This window comes from Pongo abelii, chromosome 10 (genome assembly GCF_028885655.2).
Source record: "Pongo abelii isolate AG06213 chromosome 10, NHGRI_mPonAbe1-v2.0_pri, whole genome shotgun sequence".
Lineage (NCBI taxonomy): Eukaryota > Metazoa > Chordata > Mammalia > Primates > Hominidae > Pongo > Pongo abelii.
In genome coordinates this window covers 46469603-46488632 of record NC_071995.2, presented here as the reverse complement: position 1 = coordinate 46488632, position 19030 = coordinate 46469603, and the positions used below count along the sequence as shown (strand labels likewise).

Genomic DNA, 19030 nt, shown 5'->3' with positions numbered 1-19030 from the left:
CAGACAAACCCAAAACACCATGAAATATGGTAGAATCCTATACCCAGAAAAAGACTAGTCTCTAGTAAATAGGAGGAGTAGCCCTATAGGTATGGCTTATAAGAAATGGAGTAATATTTACATTTTTTAAAAAAGGAAAATTCCTCTGGTTTAAGATTTTGTCAATTGTTCTTTAAGAGTAATGTATCTAAAGGTTAATGTATGCCCTAAAGAGTGGCATACTTAACCAAGATAGCAGACTCAATATGGAGTAATTAATCCAAGAGATTAAGTGGAGAACCAAGCACAGGTCAGAAAATTAGACAACAGGAATCTGGAATAAATGATCTTGGCTATTGATATGGTTTGGTTCTATTTCCCCACCCAAATCTCACCTTGAATTGTAACTCCCACAATTCCCACATGTCGTGGGAGGAACCTAGTGGGAGGTGATTGAATTATGGGGCAAGTCTTTCCTGCACTGTTATCATGATAGTTAATGAGTCTCACGAGATCTGATTGTTTTAAAAAAATGGGAGTTTGCCTGCACAAGCTCTCTCTTTGCCTGCCACCATCTACTTAAGATGTGACTTGCTCCTCCTTGCCTTCAGCCACGTGGAATTGTGAGTTCTCCATTAAACCTCTTTCCTTTGTAAATTGCCCAGTCTTGGGTGTGTCTTTATCAGCAGTGTGAAAATGGACTAATACAGTAAATTGGTACCAGGAGTGGGGTGTTGCTGAAAAGATACCCAAAAATGAGGAAGTGACTTTGGAACTGGGTAACAGGCAGAAGTTGGAACAGTTTAGAGGGCTCAGAAGAAGAGAGGAAAATGTGGGAAACTTTCAAACTTCCTAGAGACTTGTTGAATGGCTTTGACCAAAAGCCTGATAGTGATATAGACAATAAGGTCCAGGCTGAGGTGGTATCAGATGGATATGAAGAACTTGTTGGGAACTGGAGCAAAGGTGACTCTTGTTATATTTTAGCAAACAGACTGGCAGCATTTTGCCCATCCTAGAGATTTGTGGAATTTTGAACTTGAGAGAGATGATTTAGGGTGTCTGGTGGAAAAAATTTCTAACCAGTAAAGCATTCAAGAGGTGACTTGGGTGCTGTTAAAAGCATTCAGTTTTATAAGGGAAGCAGAACATAAATGTTTGAAAAATTTGCAGCCTGACGTGATAGAAAAGAAAAACCCATTTTCTGAGGAAATCTGCATAACTAAAGAGAAGCCGAATGTTAATACCCAAGACAATGGGGAAAATGTCTCCAGGGCATGTCAGAGGCCTTCATGGGAGCCCCTGCCATCACAGGCCCAGAGGTCTAGGAGAAAATGGCTTCAGGGGCCAGGCCCAGGGTCCCTGTGCGTGCTGTGTGCCGCTTAGGGAGTTGGTGCCCTGCATCCCAGCCACTCCAGCCATGGCTGAAAGTGGCCAACGCAGAGCTTGGGCTGTGGTTTCAGAGGTGCAAGCCCCAAGCCTTGGCAGCTTCCACATTGTGTTGAGCCTGCAAGTGCACAGAAGTCAAGAATTGGGCTTTGGGAACCTCCGTCTAGATTTCAGAAGATGTATGGAAACACCTGGATGCCCAGGCAGAAGTTTGTTGCAGAGGCAGGGCACTCATGGAGAATCTCTGCTAGAGCAGTGTGGAAGAGAAATGTGGGGTTGGAGCCCCCACACAGAATCCCTACTGGGCCACTGCCTCATGGAGCTGTGAGAAGAGGTCCATGGTCCTCCAGATCCCAGAATGGTAGCTCCATTGACAGCTTGCACCATTTACATGGAAAAGCCACAAACAGTCAATGCCAGCCTGGAAAGGGAGATAGGAGGGAGGCTGTACCCTGAAAAGCCACAGGGGCAGAGATGCTCAAGACCATGGGAACCCACCTCTTAGATCAGTGTGACCTGGATGTGAGACAGGGAGTCAAAGGAGATCATCTTGGAGTTTTAAGATTCGACTGCCCCGCTGGATTTCGGACTTGCATGGGGCCTGTAGCCCCTTTGTTTTGGCCAATTTCTCCCATTTGGAATGGTTGTATATACCCAATGCCTGTATCGCCATTGTATCTGTGAAGTAACTAACTTGCTTTTGATTTTACAGGCTCGTAGGTGGAAGGAACTTGCTTGTCTCAGATGATACTTTGGACTGTGGACTTCTGAGTTAATGCTGAAATGAGTTAAGGCTTTGGGGGACTGTGGGGAAGGCATGACTGTATTTTCAAATGTGAGGACATGAGATTTGGGAGGGGCCAGGGGCGGAATGATATAGTTTGGCACTGTGTCCCTACTAAATCTCATCTTGAATTGTAACTCCCACAATTTCCACATATGGTAGGAGGAACCCGGTGGGAGGTGATTGAATTATCGGGGTGGGTCTTTCCTGTGCTTTTCTCATGACAGTGAATGAGTCTCATGAGATCTGATGGTTTAAAAAAAATGGGAGTTTGCCTGCACAAGCTCTCTCTTTGCCTGCCGTCATCCACATAAGATGTCACTTGCTCCTCCTTGCCTTCCTCCATGATTGTGAGGCTTCCCCAGTCATGTGGAACTGTGAGTTCTCCATTAAACTTCTTTCCTTTGTAAATTGCCCAGTCTTGGGTATGTCTTTATCAGCAGCATGAAAATGGACTAATACAGCTATTTAAAAGATAACATACATGACTACATAACTGAAAAAGTGCTTATTCTACTAAAAAATCTATTTTATAAGTGCTTATTCTCTTAATAGTAAAGAGTCTGTGAGGGAAGAAATTTGAAATCCCAAGTTCTTTTACTTTATAACTAGAAGTAAGTCATTTAAATCTTCCTGAACCTCAATTTCTCCAGGGTAAAATGGAGCTAATACTAACTACAGGCAGTATATGGCAGAGGTGACCTGAATGGAAAGAAATACTTCTGAGAATGAATGACAATCAAGCATAGTAAGATCACCCATGCCTAGAAATGACAAAACGCAAAATATTATCAAAGCAAGATGAAGGATTCTAATATTATCCAAATCTATCTAAAATTACCCATCTTTAATCAAGGTAAACTGAATATGGTTCCAGAAAAGCAGGAATACAGCTTGCGTGAATGGAAAGATCAATGGAATTAGATTTAAGATCTACACTTATTAGTGGTGTAGTGAGGGCAAACTCCCAGAGCCTCAGTTTCTGTATTGTGGGTGTTTTGCACATTTATCTGACAAAGATTTATGGACTATTTACTAGGGCCAGGGCTTTACTAGGTAGGTGCCATACAAAAATGAAGGCATTGCTCTTGCCTTCAATTTCAATACAATGTAACAAATATTATAACAATAAGGGCTATTGAATATTTTCTAAGTACTAGGTACTATTATAAATACTTTTTACTCATTAAATCTTTACTCCCTTTCACAATCTAAAACATAGGTATTATCGCAGAAAAGAGGCATAGAAAGGTTAACTATCTTGCCCAGCACCAAACAGTTATCAGACGCTGGAGCTGGGATATATCTTTCTTTCTTTTTTTTTTTTTTAAGAAGGAGTCTCGCAATGTAGCCCAGGCTGGAGTGCAGTGGCGCGACTTCGGCCCACTGCAACTTCTGCCTCCCGGGTTCGAATGATTCTCCTGCCTCAGTCTCCCGAGTAGCTGGGAGTACAGGCGTGTGCCACCACGCCTGGCTAATTTTTGTATTTTCAGTAGAGATGAGGTTTCACCATGTTGGCCAGGCTGGTCTCGAACTCCCGACTTCAGGTGATCCGCCCGCCTTGGCCTCCCAAAGTGCTGGGATTACAGGCGTGAGCTACCGCGCCCGGCAAAGGAGCTGGGAAATATCTTGACAGAGGGCAAGAACTTGCTAATCTGTGCAAGTGAGGGGTAGTGGTGGAGGCTTTCCACACTCAAGGAGCAGTTTCAGTTCACCCATTCGCAAACATACTTAAAAATTACCTCTTAGAGTTGTGCTGAATAAATGAAACAGTATATTTAAGTCAGTATTGTGCCTGGGACATGTAAGCTCTTAATTAATGTTATTAATTTCATTTTATTCCTTTAAGTTGGATCACTGTGGCGAAACGTGAGAATGTTTTCATGCCTTTGGCTACACATTAAAGCGACCTCTCCAAATGGGTTGTCGCATTTTACATTGCTACCAAAAATGTAACAGCTTTCTAGTTGCTTTATGTTCCGATATACGAAAGAGCGCCACCATTTCATTCTGTTTTTCAGTTTCCGACAGCCTCACCTACTTTCTCTTTCAAGTTCATCTGCCACATTTTTATTTATTTTATTTTATTTTTTTGAGACGGAGTCTGGCTTTATCACCCAGGCTGGAGGCTGGGGTGCAGTGGCATGATTTCGGCTCACTGCGCTCCTGCCTCAGCTTCCCGAGTAGCTGGGACTACAGGCGCGCGCCACCACACCCGGCTAATTTTGTATTTTTAGTAGAGACGGGGTTTCACCACATTGGCCAGGCTGGTCTCGAACTCCTGACCTCGTGATCCGCCCGCTTTGGGCTCCCAAAGTGCTGGGATTACAAGCGTGAACCACCGCGCCCGGCCCGTCTGCCCCATTTTATATCACCACTGCCGTCACAAACGAAGTTCTCGTAAGAACCGCCAAGCGGCGCGTGGGCGGGCGCCTCATTCCACTACAATTGCGGCCTCGCAGCCTAACCCGGGGCGCCAACGCTCAATCCGGTTCTCGCGGGAAGATACACGGTTTTTAAGCGAGAACTTCTAACCCCACTCCGCCTCCCAAGGGTCACGTGACGCGCCTGTGTCCTCGCCTCAAGGTTTTTTCTGGTCGCATATTGGCTGTTAACTCGGCTACGGGGTGTCGCGAGGTGCATTAGGGAAGTAGGTCCTTTGACTTTTTCTTCTTCTACGGAAGCGAGTCACAACCCCGCGGTGGACGCTTAGCGGAAGTTCGTCAAGTCGCAGTTGCCACTGCACAGCGGATGTGGGTCGCCTCTTAGGTGACGCTGGGAAGTGCCTGCAGCCTTCGCCGCTGCCTTCTGGTTGAAGCACTATGGAGGGAGAGAGGAAGAACAACAACAAACGGTGGTATTTCACTCGAGAGCAGCTGGAAAATAGCCCATCCCGTCGTTTTGGCGTGGACCCAGATAAAGAACTTTCTTATCGCCAGCAGGCGGCCAATCTGCTCCAGGACATGGGGCAGCGTCTTAACGTGTATCCTTGCGGCCTAGGCCTTCGGCCTTGGAGTTGGTCCCGCCATGCTTTGGCGTCCAGGTCTCAGGCTCTGGTGGGGGACGAAAGTGGGGAAGAAGGTGGGCAGAAGCTGGATGTCTAGTTGGGAGAGCCCACGATGGGGCGGGCTGAAACTCAGTTCGCGCTAGGGAAGCGAGGCGGAGTTGATTTCCCGCTCGCTCACCCGTGCCGCCAACCTTGCTGGGAATTCGTATCCTTCCCGGCTTTGTGTTTTAACTAGCCCTTCCAACTCTCTCTTCATTGTTTTCTGATCTGCTATTCTCATTTTCCGCTGTGCCCTAGGGGACTGGGTCTGGCAGAGGTTTCTCTGTTGACGGCTGCCTCCCAAACCTAGTGTGTACATTTCGAGAAATTCAGTACCTGAAAGTCTTATAAAGGGTGGACTAGAATTAATGCCTCAGCCTTCGTCCAAAATCCATTCCTCATCTACTAACTGTTTAAGTGACCTCTCAAATTCTTGGTCGTCTTGTCTATAAAATGGGATTGATACCTCTTGTGTTTGATTCTGTGTCCATCACAGTGCTTTGCATTCAGATGCTCAATTAGTAGCTACTGTTTTGTAGAATTTCAGAGGAAAGATGTTAGTTTACGTTTGTAGGGGATACCCACGAATCTGATGTTTTAAATAGTTTATAAAATAGTGGGTCCTTAAGTTACTTAGAGTGATGATATGTATTTCATTTTCTATTTCAAAAATGAGGTAACGGCTGGGTGCGGTGGCTCACGCCTGTAATCTCTGCACTTTGGGAGGCCGAGGCGGGTGGATCACCTGAGGTTAGGAGTTCGAGACCAGCCTGACCAACATGATTAAACCCCTGTCTCTACTAAAAACACAAAAAGTTACCCTGGCGTAGTGGCGGACAGCTGTAATCCTAGCTAGTTAGGAGGCCGACGCAGGAAAATCGCTTGAACCCAGGAGGCGGAGGTTGCAGTGAGCCGAGATCGCGCCACTGCACTCCAGCTTGGGCAACAATAGTGAAACTCCGTCTCAGAAAAAACAATTAAAAAAAAAATGAGGTGATCTCTCCCACATATTTTTGTCAGGAAATACACTTATTTTGTGGTGGAGAAAACTAGTATGGTTTTAAAGTTCTTTCCACTCTGCGTGTGAAAATTTTCTTGGGTGCAGCTTCTATTTAAATGTGTGGCTGACAGTAATGTGTGTATCTTAAGGGTGTGTTCATCTCAAAATGGGTGTCTGTTTTATCGCCAGTTTGTTTCCTGCTGATGTCCGGGTTGGTTTCCTGCTGATGTCCAGGTTTGTTTCCTAAGCATCCTGTCAGTACGGAGTTAAATCTTTTTTTAAGGATACACTGAAATTCTATTTCAGTGTATCCTTAAAACGCTTTCCTTTTTGTATGTGTGTTGTCATTAAGGTTGTCAGCCAGGCGCGGTGGCTCGCGCCTGTAATACCAGCACTTTCGGAGGCCGAGGCAGGTCGATCACGTGAGGCCAGGAGTTCAAGACCAGCCTGGCCAACAGGTGAAACCCTGTCTCTACTAAAATTACAAAAAGTAGCCAGGTCTGTTGGTGGGCGCCTGTAATCTCAGCTACTGGGGAAGCTGAGGCAGGAGAATCGCTTGAATTTGGGAGGCAGAGGTTTCAGTGGGCCGAGATGGTGCCACTGCACTCCAGTGTGGGCGACAGAGCGAGACTCTGCCTCAAAAAAAAAAAAGGCTGTTGTAATTTGGGACTGCATCATATCTCTACCCTATATTGTCTGTTGAAGTTTTTAGAAGTAAGGCATTTACAAGTTTTCTTCTTCAGTGAATGAATTATCAAATCATTTCAAATGTTTCCTGTCCCATGGATCACCACATGAGAAGGCTTGGTTGCCAGAGAGAAGTGGAACTGAAAATAATTTAGGCCAGGTGTGGTGGCTCACGCCTGTAATTCCAGCACTTTGGGAGACTGAGGCGGGTGGATCACTTGAGGTCAGGAGTTCCAGACCAGCCTGGCCAACATGGTGAAACCCCGTCTCTACTAAAAATACAAAAATTGGCCAGGCGTGGTGGCGCAGCCTGTAGTCCCAGCTACTTGAGAGGCTGAAGCAGGAGAATCGCTTGAACCCGGAAGGTGAAGTTTGCAGTGAGCCGAGATCGTGCCACTGCACTCCAGCCTGGGCAACAGAACGAGACTCCGTCTCAAAAAAAAAAAAAAAAAAAAAAAAAAAAAGAAAATAATTTAGTTTAGCTGATGGAATTTAGTAGGTGAGAGAGGTAGTGGAGACATACCTATGGGCCAGATCAGGGTGGGTGCTGTAAATCACGTTAGATTACAGATAACTGCCACCACGCCCGGCTAATTTTTGTGTTTTTAGTCAAGGAGGGGTTTCGCCATGTTGCCCTATCTGGTCTCGAACTACTGACCTCAAGTGATCCACCTGCCTCTGCCTCCACCCAAAGTCCTAGGATTACAGGCGTGAACCACTGTGCCCAGCCAGGCCTTATAAATTTTTTTTTTTTTTTTTTTTTTTTTGAGATGGAGTTTTGTTCTTGTTGCCCACGCTGGAGTGCAGTGGGTGATCTTGGCTCTCTGCAACCTCCGCCTCCCGATTCAAGCGATTCTCCTGCCTCAGCCTCTCGAGTAGCTGGGATTACAGGCATGCCCCACCACGCCCAGCTTATTTTGTATTTTTAGTAGAGACGGGGTTTCTCCATGTTGGTCAGGCTGGTCTTGAACTCCAGGCCTCAGGTGATCTGCCCCCCTCAGCCTCTCGATTAGCTGGGATTACAGGCATGCCCCACCACGCCCAGCTTATTTTGTATTTTTAGTAGAGACGGGGTTTCTCCATGTTGGTCAGGCTGGTCTTGAACTCCAGGCCTCAGGTGATCTGCCCCCCTCAGCCTCCCAAAGTGTTGGGATTATAGGCGTGAGCCACCGCGCCTGGCCGCCTTACATAGTTTTTTAAAAAATTTGTCTAGATCCATACATCCTGAGATGTTTGTTTATTCATTCAGTACATTTATATTAAATATTTGTTATGTGTAAGGCATTGTGCTAAGCGTCAATTGGCGATTAATAATTTGGTGAAAGAAAACAGACATATTCTTTGATTTGGAGAGATAAGTATGATTTTCATTTAGTAGCATCTACTTGCTTGGCCATTTCATCCTTTTGGGAGGGAGATAGAGGTTATCTTTTCCAAAATTATACCTGCCTGTTTTTGGATCTTAACTTGAACACTTCAGCTCACAATTGACTATCAACACTGCTATAGTATACATGCATCGATTCTACATGATTCAGTCCTTCACACAGTTCCCTGGAAATGTAAGTATAATTTTTTTTATATGATGTAATCCTTTTGTGATTGATTTCAACTACCTATTTCATTTGTGGTTGGTCTTTGCTACTGAACTGTAACTCGAACTTTAGAATTTAGGGTTGATCACTTTCATTATGTGCTGTGTTGCTGTTCTGAATCCAGCTTTTCAGTTTTCCTGTTAAGTGTCTACTTGTCTAGTGGATTTAGTACATCCATGTCGATTCTCTAAAGAAGTAGATTAGGCCGGGTGCAGTGGCTCACAACTGTAATCCCAGCACTTTGAGAGACTGAGATGGGAGGATCACTTGAGCCCAGGAGTTCAAAACCAGCCTGGGCAACATAATGAGACCTCATTTCTACAAAATATCAAAAACAAAAACAAAAAGCAAGTAGCTGGGTGTGGTGGTATGCATCTGTGGTCTCAGCTACTCCAGAGGCTGGCAAGAGGATTGCTTGAACTCAGGGAGTTGAGGATGCAGTGAACCAAGATCGAGTCGCTTCACTCCAGCCTGGGCATCAGAGTGAGACCCTGTCTGCAAAAAAACCCCCAAAAAACAGATTATCAGACATCTAAAGTCAACATTTTGGGATTGGAGGAGTAACATTAAAGGGGAAATCGTGGAATTTAGGTATAGCTTTCTTTTTCTTGATGGGGTAGGGAGACAGGCAGGGTCTTCACCTGTTGTCCATGGTGGAGTGCAGTGGTTTGATTATGGCTCATTGCAGCATTAACCTTTTGGGCTCAAGCAGTCCTCCTGCCGTAGCCTCCCAAGTAACTGGGACCATAGGCCTGCCAACATCCCTGGCAATTTTTAAAATTTTTTTTGTGGAGATGGGGTCTCCCTATGTTGCCCTGCCTGGTCTCAAACTCCAGGGCTCAAGGGATCCTTCTGCCTTCGCCTTCTAAAATGTTGGGATTACAGGCATGAGCCGCCATTCCTGGCGTTAATTTTGAAGTAGTTTATAAAATATGGTCACAGCAAAAGAAGTAAATGTAAGTTACTTAGATTTTCCAAAAGCCTTTGATAAAATTCCAGTCAGCAGTTGGAGGGGAAAGTACATTATGTAATAATAGCTGGGAAAATTACTTTTAAGTACATGAAAAATAGGCTATGCATGGCGGCTCATTCTTATGTATAATCACAGCACCTTGAGAGGTTCAGGTGGGAGGACTGATTGAGCCCAGGAGTTGGAGACCAGCCTGGGCAACATGGTGAGACCCCGTTTCTACAAAAAAAAAAAAAAAAAAAAACAGTAAAAAAATTTTAAAAAGAACAGGAAGAATGAAATTAAACTAATAAAGAAATTTTATTTTTTTGTACAGAATTATAAAATCTTTTCAGTGTAACTATTTGAAATGGTCCTATTTAACATTATTATAAATGACTTGAAAGTGAATGCATAGTGATATCCCATTTCTAGGAAGGACTGTATTTACTTAATAAAACGCCAAGGTAATAGGGATAAACTTGATGAGTACTTCATATGGATTGATTTTTTTTTTTTTTTTTTTTTTGAGATGGAGTTTCGCTCTTGTTGCCCAGGATGGAGTGCAATGGCATGATCTCGGCTCATTGCAACCTCCGCCTCGCAGATTCAAGCAATCCTCTTTCCTCAGCCTCCCAAGTAGCTGGGATTACACGCATGTGCCACCACACCTGGCTAATTTTTGTATTTTTAGTAGAGACGAGGTTTCACCACGTTGGCCAGGCTGGTTTTGAACTCCTGACCTCAGGTGATCTGCCCGCGTCAGCCTCCCAAAGTGTTGGGATTACAGGTGTGAGCCACTGCACCGGCTGTATACTTCAAATGGATTTGTGAGTCGAATATTTCACTGCTTTTTTTTTTTTTTTTTTTTAAGAAAAAGGTTATCCTGCCAGGCACGGTGGCTTACGCCTATAATCCCACAACTTTGGGAGGCTGAGGCGGGTGGATCACCTGAGGTCGGGAGTTTGAGACCAACATGGAGAGACCCCATCTCTACTAATACAAAAATTAGCCAGGCGTGGTGTCTCATGCCTGTAATCCCAGCTACTCAGGAGGCTGAGGCAATCACTTGAACTGGGGAGGCCGAGGTTGTGGTGAGCCGAGATCGCTATTGCACTTCAGCCTAGGCAACAAGAGTGAAACTCTGTCTCAAAAAGAAAAAGGTTATGCCTTTGAGGATGCTTATTTCATATCCTTAGAATGGTGGGTTTTCAGAGTTATTATTACTTTTTTAATGCTGTAGAAAGAGAGTTTATGACGCTAGACATAGCTCCTGAAATGTAAGAAACTGGCAGAAACAGTATTGGGAGTAACTGCACAGGAAACTTTATGGATTTGTGAATTAGGATTTTTGTGGGCTGGGTGCGGTGGCTCACGCCTGTAATCCCAGCACTTTGGGAGGCCGAGACGGGCGGATCATGGGGTCAGCAGATCAAGACCATCCTGGCTAACATGGTGAAACCCCGTCTCTACTAAAAATACAAAAAAAAATTAGCCGGGCGTGGTGGCGGGCGCCTGTAGTCCCAGCTACTCGGGAGGCTGAGACAGGAGAATGGCATGAACCCGGGAGGCGGAGCTTGCAGTGAGCCGAGATCGTGCCACTGCACTCCAGCCGGGGCGACAGAGTGAGACTCCATCTCAAAACAAAAAGAAAAAAGATTTTTGCTGATGATCCACCCAGGTTGGCTTTCTTCTGCCCTTAGCCCCTGTACCTCTAGTCATGCCCTGGAGCCTTGTTCTGGCTCTGATTGCAAGGAGTATACCCTTCTTATTAAAAGAGAGAGAAGCCTGTTAGCATTTAACGAGGCTATCTGATAGCACCAGAATAGAAGGTAGTGAGTAGTTAAAAAGTGAAATTTGAAGAGGAAATTCGTAGCCGTTTTGCCAGTTCTGAAGGTTTTCTATAATTCTTCCCTTTTATTATGATAAAGACTTGAAATCTGGGGTGAAGTAAATCTCAAATCAAAAAAAAATCTCAAATCAGTTTGTCCACTCTTCATATATAGGTTAATATATATTTTCCCGTGCTTTTAACTTTTATTTATTTATATATTTATTTATTTATTTTTGAGACGGAGTCTCACTCTGTCACCCAGGCTGGAGTGCAATGGCGCCATCTCAGCTCACTGCAACCTCCACCTTCCAGGTTCAAGCGATTCTCCTGTCTCAACCTCCCAAGTAGCTGGGACTACAGGCACCCGCCACCACACCCAGCTAATTTTTGTATTTTTAGTATAGACAGGATTTCACTATGTTGGCCAGACTTGGCTTCAACTGTTGACCTCATGATCTGGCTGCCTTATCCTTCCAGGGCTGGGATTACAGGTGTGAGCCACCGCGCCCAGCCTTATCTTTTAAATTATATCTTTTTTTATTTTTTTGAGACCTGGAATCTCATTCTTTCCCCCAGGCTGGAGTGCAGTGGCTGCGCCATCTCAGCTCACTGCAACCTCCGCCTCCTGGGTTCCAGCAATTCTCCTGCTTCAGCCTCCCGAGTAGCTGGGATTACAGGTGCCTGCCACCACACCCGGCTGATTTTTGTATTTTTAGAAGAGACGGGATTTCACCATCTTGGCCAGCCTGGTCTTGAATTCCTGACCTCACAATCCAACCGCCTCGGCCTACCAAGTGCTGGAATTATAGCCATGAGCCACTGTGCCAGGCCATATCTTTTTATTTCTTATCTGTTAAGCTTAAAAAGGACAGAGATTCCCTTTTCTGTATATTCTCTAAAGCACTTTCAGTAAACTTATTGAATGAATGGATGATCTGGTAATTATCCAATATAGAGATATTCTTTCAAACATTTTTATATATATTTATTTTTTAGAGAAGGGAGATCTCGCTCTGTTGCCCAGGCTGGTCTCAAACTCCTGGCCTCAAGCTATCTTCCCGCCTTAGGCTCCCAAAAGTGCTGGAATTGCAGGCATGGGCCACTGCACCTGGCCAGTATAGGGATATTCTTTTGGATGTCATGCCTTTTTCAAAATCCATTGATTAATTTGAAGTTGTTGATCCTTTTTAGAGGATTGATTTTAGGCACATTTTGGAATCAACAGATTCCAGATTTAATATCACCTTTTAACATGCTAATTCTAAGTTTAGCTGTGATGAATCCAAATTTAAATGTGCGAGGACTTAATACATTAAGTGTGGCCTAATAATCAATGTGGCATTGATATGTTATGTATCCTGTCAAGTCCTCAGGCATTTTTGTATGTGTGTGTGTGTTTTTCTTATTACAAAGGTATTAGAGGCTGGGTGTGGTGACTCAGGCCTGTAATCCTAGCACTTTGGGAGGCCGAGTTGGGTGGATCAATTGAGGTCAGGAGGTCAAAACCATCCTGGCCAACATGGTGAAACCCCATCTTTATTAAAAACACAAAAATCAGCCAGGCATGGTGGCGTGCACCTGTAGTCCCAGCTACTCACTCGGGAGGCTGAGGCAGAATTGCTTGAACCCAAGAGGTGGAGGTTGCAGTGAGCTGAGATCGCGCCGTTGCACTCCAGCTTAGGTGACAGAGTAAGACTCCATCTCAAAAAAAAGAAACCCAAAGGTATTATAATAAATTCCCATGGTAAAAATTAAGACAGTACAGAAATGTATGTGGAAAGTGAAAACTACTCTGTAATCCCACCCAGAGATAACAATTGATAAATGTTTGGTATATAGTGGCCCAGACATTTTTCTGTGCGCGTAAACTAGCATTGATGTATTTTTATTTAAAAAATCATATCTTGCTATGCTACTGTTGCACAGCTTGCCTTTATCATGTAATAGTATGTATCGGACATCTTTACATATTTCCCATTATTATTTTTTGGATTTCTTATTATTTTAATTTGCCACATGGTATTTGTGTAGTTACTGTAGTTTATTTAACCAGCTTTTTATTGATAGCTATTTGGGTTGTTCTAGTTTATTATATTGTACGTTATGTTTCATGGGATAGTCTTGTATATATATAGTGCACTTATAAGCATTTTAATACAAGTTCCTATAGGTGGAATTGCTGTGCCCAAAGTGTACAATATATAAAAATTTTTATAGTGTCAGTTTGCCCTACTGAAAGATTATACATTGTTTCCAGCACTGTAGATGAGGGCCCTTTTCTTTCCACCCTAACAAACAACAAATATTCATTACCTCAAGAAACATTTATTGGGTTCTTTTTTTTTTTTTTTTTTTTTTGAAACGGAGTCTCCTCCATTGCCCAGGAGTGCAGTGGTGCCATAATTTAGTTTAGTTTTATTTTGGTTTTATTAGTTTATGCCATACTTTAGTTTCTAATAGGCTTGAAACCTTAGAGTAGTCTTTGACTTGTCCTTTTCCCCTTTGTTCAGTTAGTTATAGTCCCCCCCACCCCAAGATAGGGTTTTACTCTGTCACCTAGGCTAGGCTGGAGTGCAGTGGTACAATCATAGCTCACTGCAGCCTCCATGTCCTGGACTCAAGTGATCCTCCCACCTTACCAGGACTACAGTGCCACCACGCCCAGTGAATTTTCCTTTTGATTTTTTGTAGAGATGAGGTCTTGCTATGTTGCTCAGGCTTGAGCTCAAGGGATCCTCCTGCCTTGGCCTCCCAAAGTGCTAGGATTATAGGCAAGAGTCTGCACCCAGCCTATAAAGTCTTGCTAATTTTATAATGTTACCATTTTTTTCCTCTCCTTATAAGTATATACTTTTTAAATTATCATAAAATTGGAAGAGGACAGGAAATAAAGAGATAATGCTGTGAACATTTTAGAGTATATCCCATTAGAATTTTTTCTTTGTATGCAAGTACATGTACATATATTTAGTGCAGCCCTATTAGTTTTACAAAGTGATGCCTGTGTTTCTTTTTTCCTTTATTTCTACTGCTAGTGTCTAACCTTTTTTTTTTTTTTTTTTTTTTTTGAGACAGAGTCTCACTCTGTGGCCCAGGTTGGAGTGCAATGGCGTGATCTTGGCTCACTGCAGCTCCCACCTCCTGGGTTCAAGCGATTCTCCTGCCTCAGCCTCCCAAGTAGCTGGGACCAAAGGTGTGCGCCACCACTCCTGGCTAATTTTTGTATTTTTAGTAGAGATGGGGTTTTACCATGTTGGCCGGGCTGTTCTTGAACTCCTGACCTCAGGTGATCTGCCTGCCTCGCCCTCCCGAAGTGCTGGGATTACAGGCGTGAGCCACCACACCTGGCCTTCTCTAAACTTTTTAAAATTCTTTTTTCTATATTTTAAAATAATTTTTAGAAAAACAGAGACAGAGTCTTACTGTGTTGCCCAGGCTGATCTTGAATTTTGGGCTCAAGTGATTCTCCTGCTTTGGCCTCCCAAAGTACTCTAAACTTTATGTCCTAATGCCTAAATTATTATTTAAGTTAACTTTTATTTTATTTTTTGAGACAGTATTGCTCTGTTGCCCAGGCTGGAGTACAGTGGCATGATCTTGGCTCACTTCAACCCCTGCCTCCTGGGTTCAGGCAATTCTCCCGAGTAGGTGGGACTACCCTACTACAAGACTCCCGAGTGGTGGTGTGTGCCACCATGCCTGGCTAATTTTTGTGTTTTTAGTAGAGACGGGGTTTCACCATGTTGGCCGGGCTGGTCTTGAATTCCTGATTTCAAGTGATCCGCTGCCTCGGCCTCCCAAAGTGCTGGGATTACAGGCGTGAGCCACGACACCCAGCCTGAATTAACTTTTAATGTATCCCATCCTTTTCTCCTAGTTCTACCTACCACCAGATTACTCCTTCTAAATATTACTTTGTTTTAAAAATTTATTTTTATTAATTATCATGGGTACATAATAGTTATATACATTTATCATAAACATTTCTTAAACTATATTTTTCAAAATCTTTAGTGTCACTCTTGTTAAGAATCTTGGTTGGGTGAGGTGACTCACACCTGTAATCCTAGGACTTTGGGAGGCAGAGACAGGAGAATCATTTGAGCCCAGGAGTTTGAGCAGCCTGGACAATGTAGGGAGACCCCATCTCTGTTAAAAATAAAAATAAATTAACTGAGTGTGGTGATGTGTGCCTGTGATCCCAGCTACTTTGAAGGCTGAGATGGGAATATCTCTTGAGCCCAGGAGGTTGAGTGGAACTGTGATTATGACGCCACTGCACTGCAGCTGGGTGACAGAGTGAGATGCTGTCTCAAAAAAAAAAATAAAAGAAAAAAAATATTTAGTGTTCCACATCCGATTATCTAATTTATTTAACTACTCAGTTTAGTGTTGAAAATGTGCTTTACGCCTAGATCACCATACCTTTGTTCATATCCATTTTTCTCTGGTCCTGTTTTGTTTATCCTAAAGTCTGAGGAATATATATGTAGTATGCTTCATATTCATCTGAAACAAATGTGAAGGAAAAGAATCACTATGTTTACTTAAAACAATTTTTTCTGTATGTGTATGGAGATGGAGTCTGTCTCACTATGTTGCCCAGGCTGGTCTCGGACTTCTGGGCTCAAGTGATCCCCCGCCTCTGCTTCCCAAAGTGCTGAGATTATAGGCTTGAACCACTGTGTCTGGCCTAAAAAAATTTTGTTTTAAATTATTTTTGTCTCCGATGGTCTTGTCTGAAATAATTACTATGAGTTGAATTTGTGGAGAAAAACTTACTCTAGAAAAGTATAGCATAGGTGACATCAGGGTTACAAATAAGTATTAGAATATCAGTTCTAGTCAGTAAAATGAAATACATATTTAAATTCTGTAAAATTATTTATGTATTTCTTTGACTCCTCCTCTTAGCAGGAGTAAGAGTAATGCTCTTAGCATTACTATCTTTGAGTCACTGAAATGTTCTTAATATTCAAGAAAAGTTCTATTTCCTGAAGTTTCCAAGATCACCAGGCTACATTTATGTCATATTGCTCTAATCTTTTATAAAGTTTGTTATCTACTTGTATATTGACTTCAATTTTTCCCTCTTAATGCTTTCTATAATTAATGTCTTGCATATAATGCCATGCTTTGTATTTTTGAAAGGTTTGATATGTATAAGTAATTGAGATATAATTCATGTACAATGAAACTCATTTGTTTAAATTATATAGTTCACTGGTTTTTAGTATATGCACAGAATTGTGCAACCATCAACACAGTCTAATTGCAGAACATTTACATCACCCCAGAAAACTCCTCACCTATTAGCAATTATTCCTATATTCCTCTCCCCCTAGCTCCTGGCCACCACTAAACTTTTTCTCTATATGGATTTGCGTATTCTGGACATTTCAACTTACTCCTTAAAAAATGTATTGAGTGATTTGATACAAACTTAATAAAGAATCTCATTTTAAATAGAAAACTGTCTGTTTACATCTAGTAGCTTCTCCCATAGACAGCTTTTAATGACAGTTTGTCAAAGAATTGGTGTTTGGAAGTGGAGATGGATTAATGGGTAGGAGAGGAGAAGATGGTAGAAGATGGGGGGAAAGGGTAAAGAGGTGACAAAGTTGAGGCAAGCAAATAACTTGATTTGAGACTTAGCTCCTCTTTAGATCTACCTTACTCTATGAATGAATAAATTGATAATAAATATGATTTATTTTCTCTCCATTCAGTCTGTGGCTCCAGCAGCCTTGTTTCTAGCGGCTAAAGTGGAGGAGCAGCCCAAAAAATTGGAACATGTCATCAAGGTAGCACATACTTGTCTCCATCCTCAGGAATCCCTTCCTGATACTAGAAGTGAGGTAGGAGATTAATTAGACATCTGTTTTTCTTAATTTTTTTCTTTCTTTTTTTTTCCCTACTCCTAAGCATGCCTGGATCTTTATGTATTTCGATGCAACTTAATTTTATAACTTCGATTTATTGAAGTTTAGATTGGGGTTGTTAAAAGAACATTTTAGTGTTTGTGTTTTTCTTAACAGTAAAAAAATCAGGCCAGGTATGGTGGCTCACACCTGTAATCCTAGCACTTTGGGAGGGTAAGGTGGGAGAATCACTTTAGGCCAGAAGTTCAAGACCAACCTGGATAACATAGCAAGACCTTGTCTCTATATTTAAAAAAAAGAAAAAAAAAAAAAAAAGCCAGATGTGGCTCATGCCTGTAATCCCAGCACTTTGGGAGGCTGAGGCAGGAGAATTGCTTGAGTCCAGTTCGAGACAAGCTCTGGCAACAAAGTGAGACCCCATTTCTACAAAAAAACAACAACAACAACAAAAAAAAACAACTGGGCATGCTGGCTCACATCTTTAGTCCCAGCTACTTGGGAGACTGAGGTGGGAGGGTTGCTTGAGCATGGGATGTTGAGGCTGCAGTGAGCCATGAACACACCACTGCAGGCAACAGTGCCAGGACTCTGTCTGAAAAACGAAACAAAACATAAATTTTATGGCGAAAGTTTTGTATTTGTTGCAGTAACATTTGAAAATACAGAAAAATTCAAGAAGAAAATATCTCAGATATATTCTAGACCAATGGTCCCAGACCTTTTTTGGCACCCGGGACTGGTTTCATGGGAGACAGCTTTTACATGGACAGGGGGTGGGGTTGGAGATGGTTTTGGGATGATTCAAGCACATTACATTTATTGTTCACTTTATTTCTATTATTATTACATTGTTATACATAATGAAATAATTACATAACTCACCATAATGTAGAATCAGTGGGAGCCCTGAGCGTCTTTTTTTTTTGAGACGGAATCTTGCTCTTGTCGCCGGGCTGGAGTGCAGTGGCGCAGTCTCGGCTCACTGCAACCTCCGCCTCCCAGGTTCAAGCGATTCTCCTGCCTCAGCCTCCTGAGTAGCTGGGACTACAGGCGTGTGCCGCCATGCCCAGCTAATTTTTGTATTTTTAGCAGAGACGGGGTTTCACCATGTTAGCCAGGATGGTCTCGATGTCTTGACCTTGTGATCTGTCCGCCTTGGCCTCCCAAAGTGCTGGGATTACAGGTGTGAGCCACTGCGCCCGGCCACCCTGAGTTGCTTTTCCTGCAACTAGATGGTCCCATCTGGGGGTGATGGGAGACAGTGACAGATCATCAGGTATTAGATTCTCATAAAGAGCAGGTGATCATTTCACCTCAGCCTCCCAAGTAGCTAGGACTATAGCTGCATGCCACCACTCCCAGCTAATTTTTATTTTTTTGTAGAGATAGGGGTCTTACCATGTTGCCCAGGCTGGTCTTGAACTCTCGGCCTTCAAAGAATCCTCCCACACTGGCCTCCCAAAGTGTTAGAATTCCAGATGTGAGCAACCATGCCTAGCTACATTTTTTTTTTCTTTTTTTGAGATGGAGTCTCGCTCTGTCGCCCAGGCTGGAGTGCAGTGGCGCAATCTCAGCTCACTGCAACCTCCGCCTCCCAGGTTCAAGCAATTCTCTGCCTCAGCCTCCTGAATAGCTGGGATTACTACCTGCATTCACTCTATGGAACAAGCCAAGGTTCACGCCCACCATCACGCCCAGCTAATTTTTTGGTATTTTTAATAGAGACAGGGTTTCACCGTATTGGCCAGGCTGATCTTGAACTCCTGACCTCGTGATACACCCGCTTTGGCTTCCCTAAGTGCTGGGATTACCGGCATGAGCCACCGCACCCGGCCCATTCTTTATTTTTTAACTGTCTAAAAAATCCAGTGTATTTTATGGTTAT

General features: G+C 43.2%; 1 protein-coding gene across 3 annotated transcripts in view; it reads left to right on the top strand.

Annotated features, from left to right (window-relative positions):
- Positions 1-4252: 4252 nt before the first annotated feature.
- Positions 4253-19030, top strand: part of CCNT1 (cyclin T1) — a 28749-nt gene continuing 13971 nt past the window's right edge. For 2 of the 3 annotated variants that reach the window (XR_008511939.2, XM_002823161.5), the window contains exons 1-3: positions 4253-5135; positions 8366-8447; positions 16993-17121. Coding sequence is in view for 2 of the 3 variants with exons in the window: in XM_002823161.5 (XP_002823207.2) it covers positions 4975-5135; positions 8366-8447; positions 16993-17121 (372 nt within the window). In the remaining variant the exon portion in view is untranslated. The remainder of the gene's footprint in view (positions 5136-8365; positions 8448-16992; positions 17122-19030) is intronic. The other variant, XM_054527194.2, reaches the window with a different exon arrangement.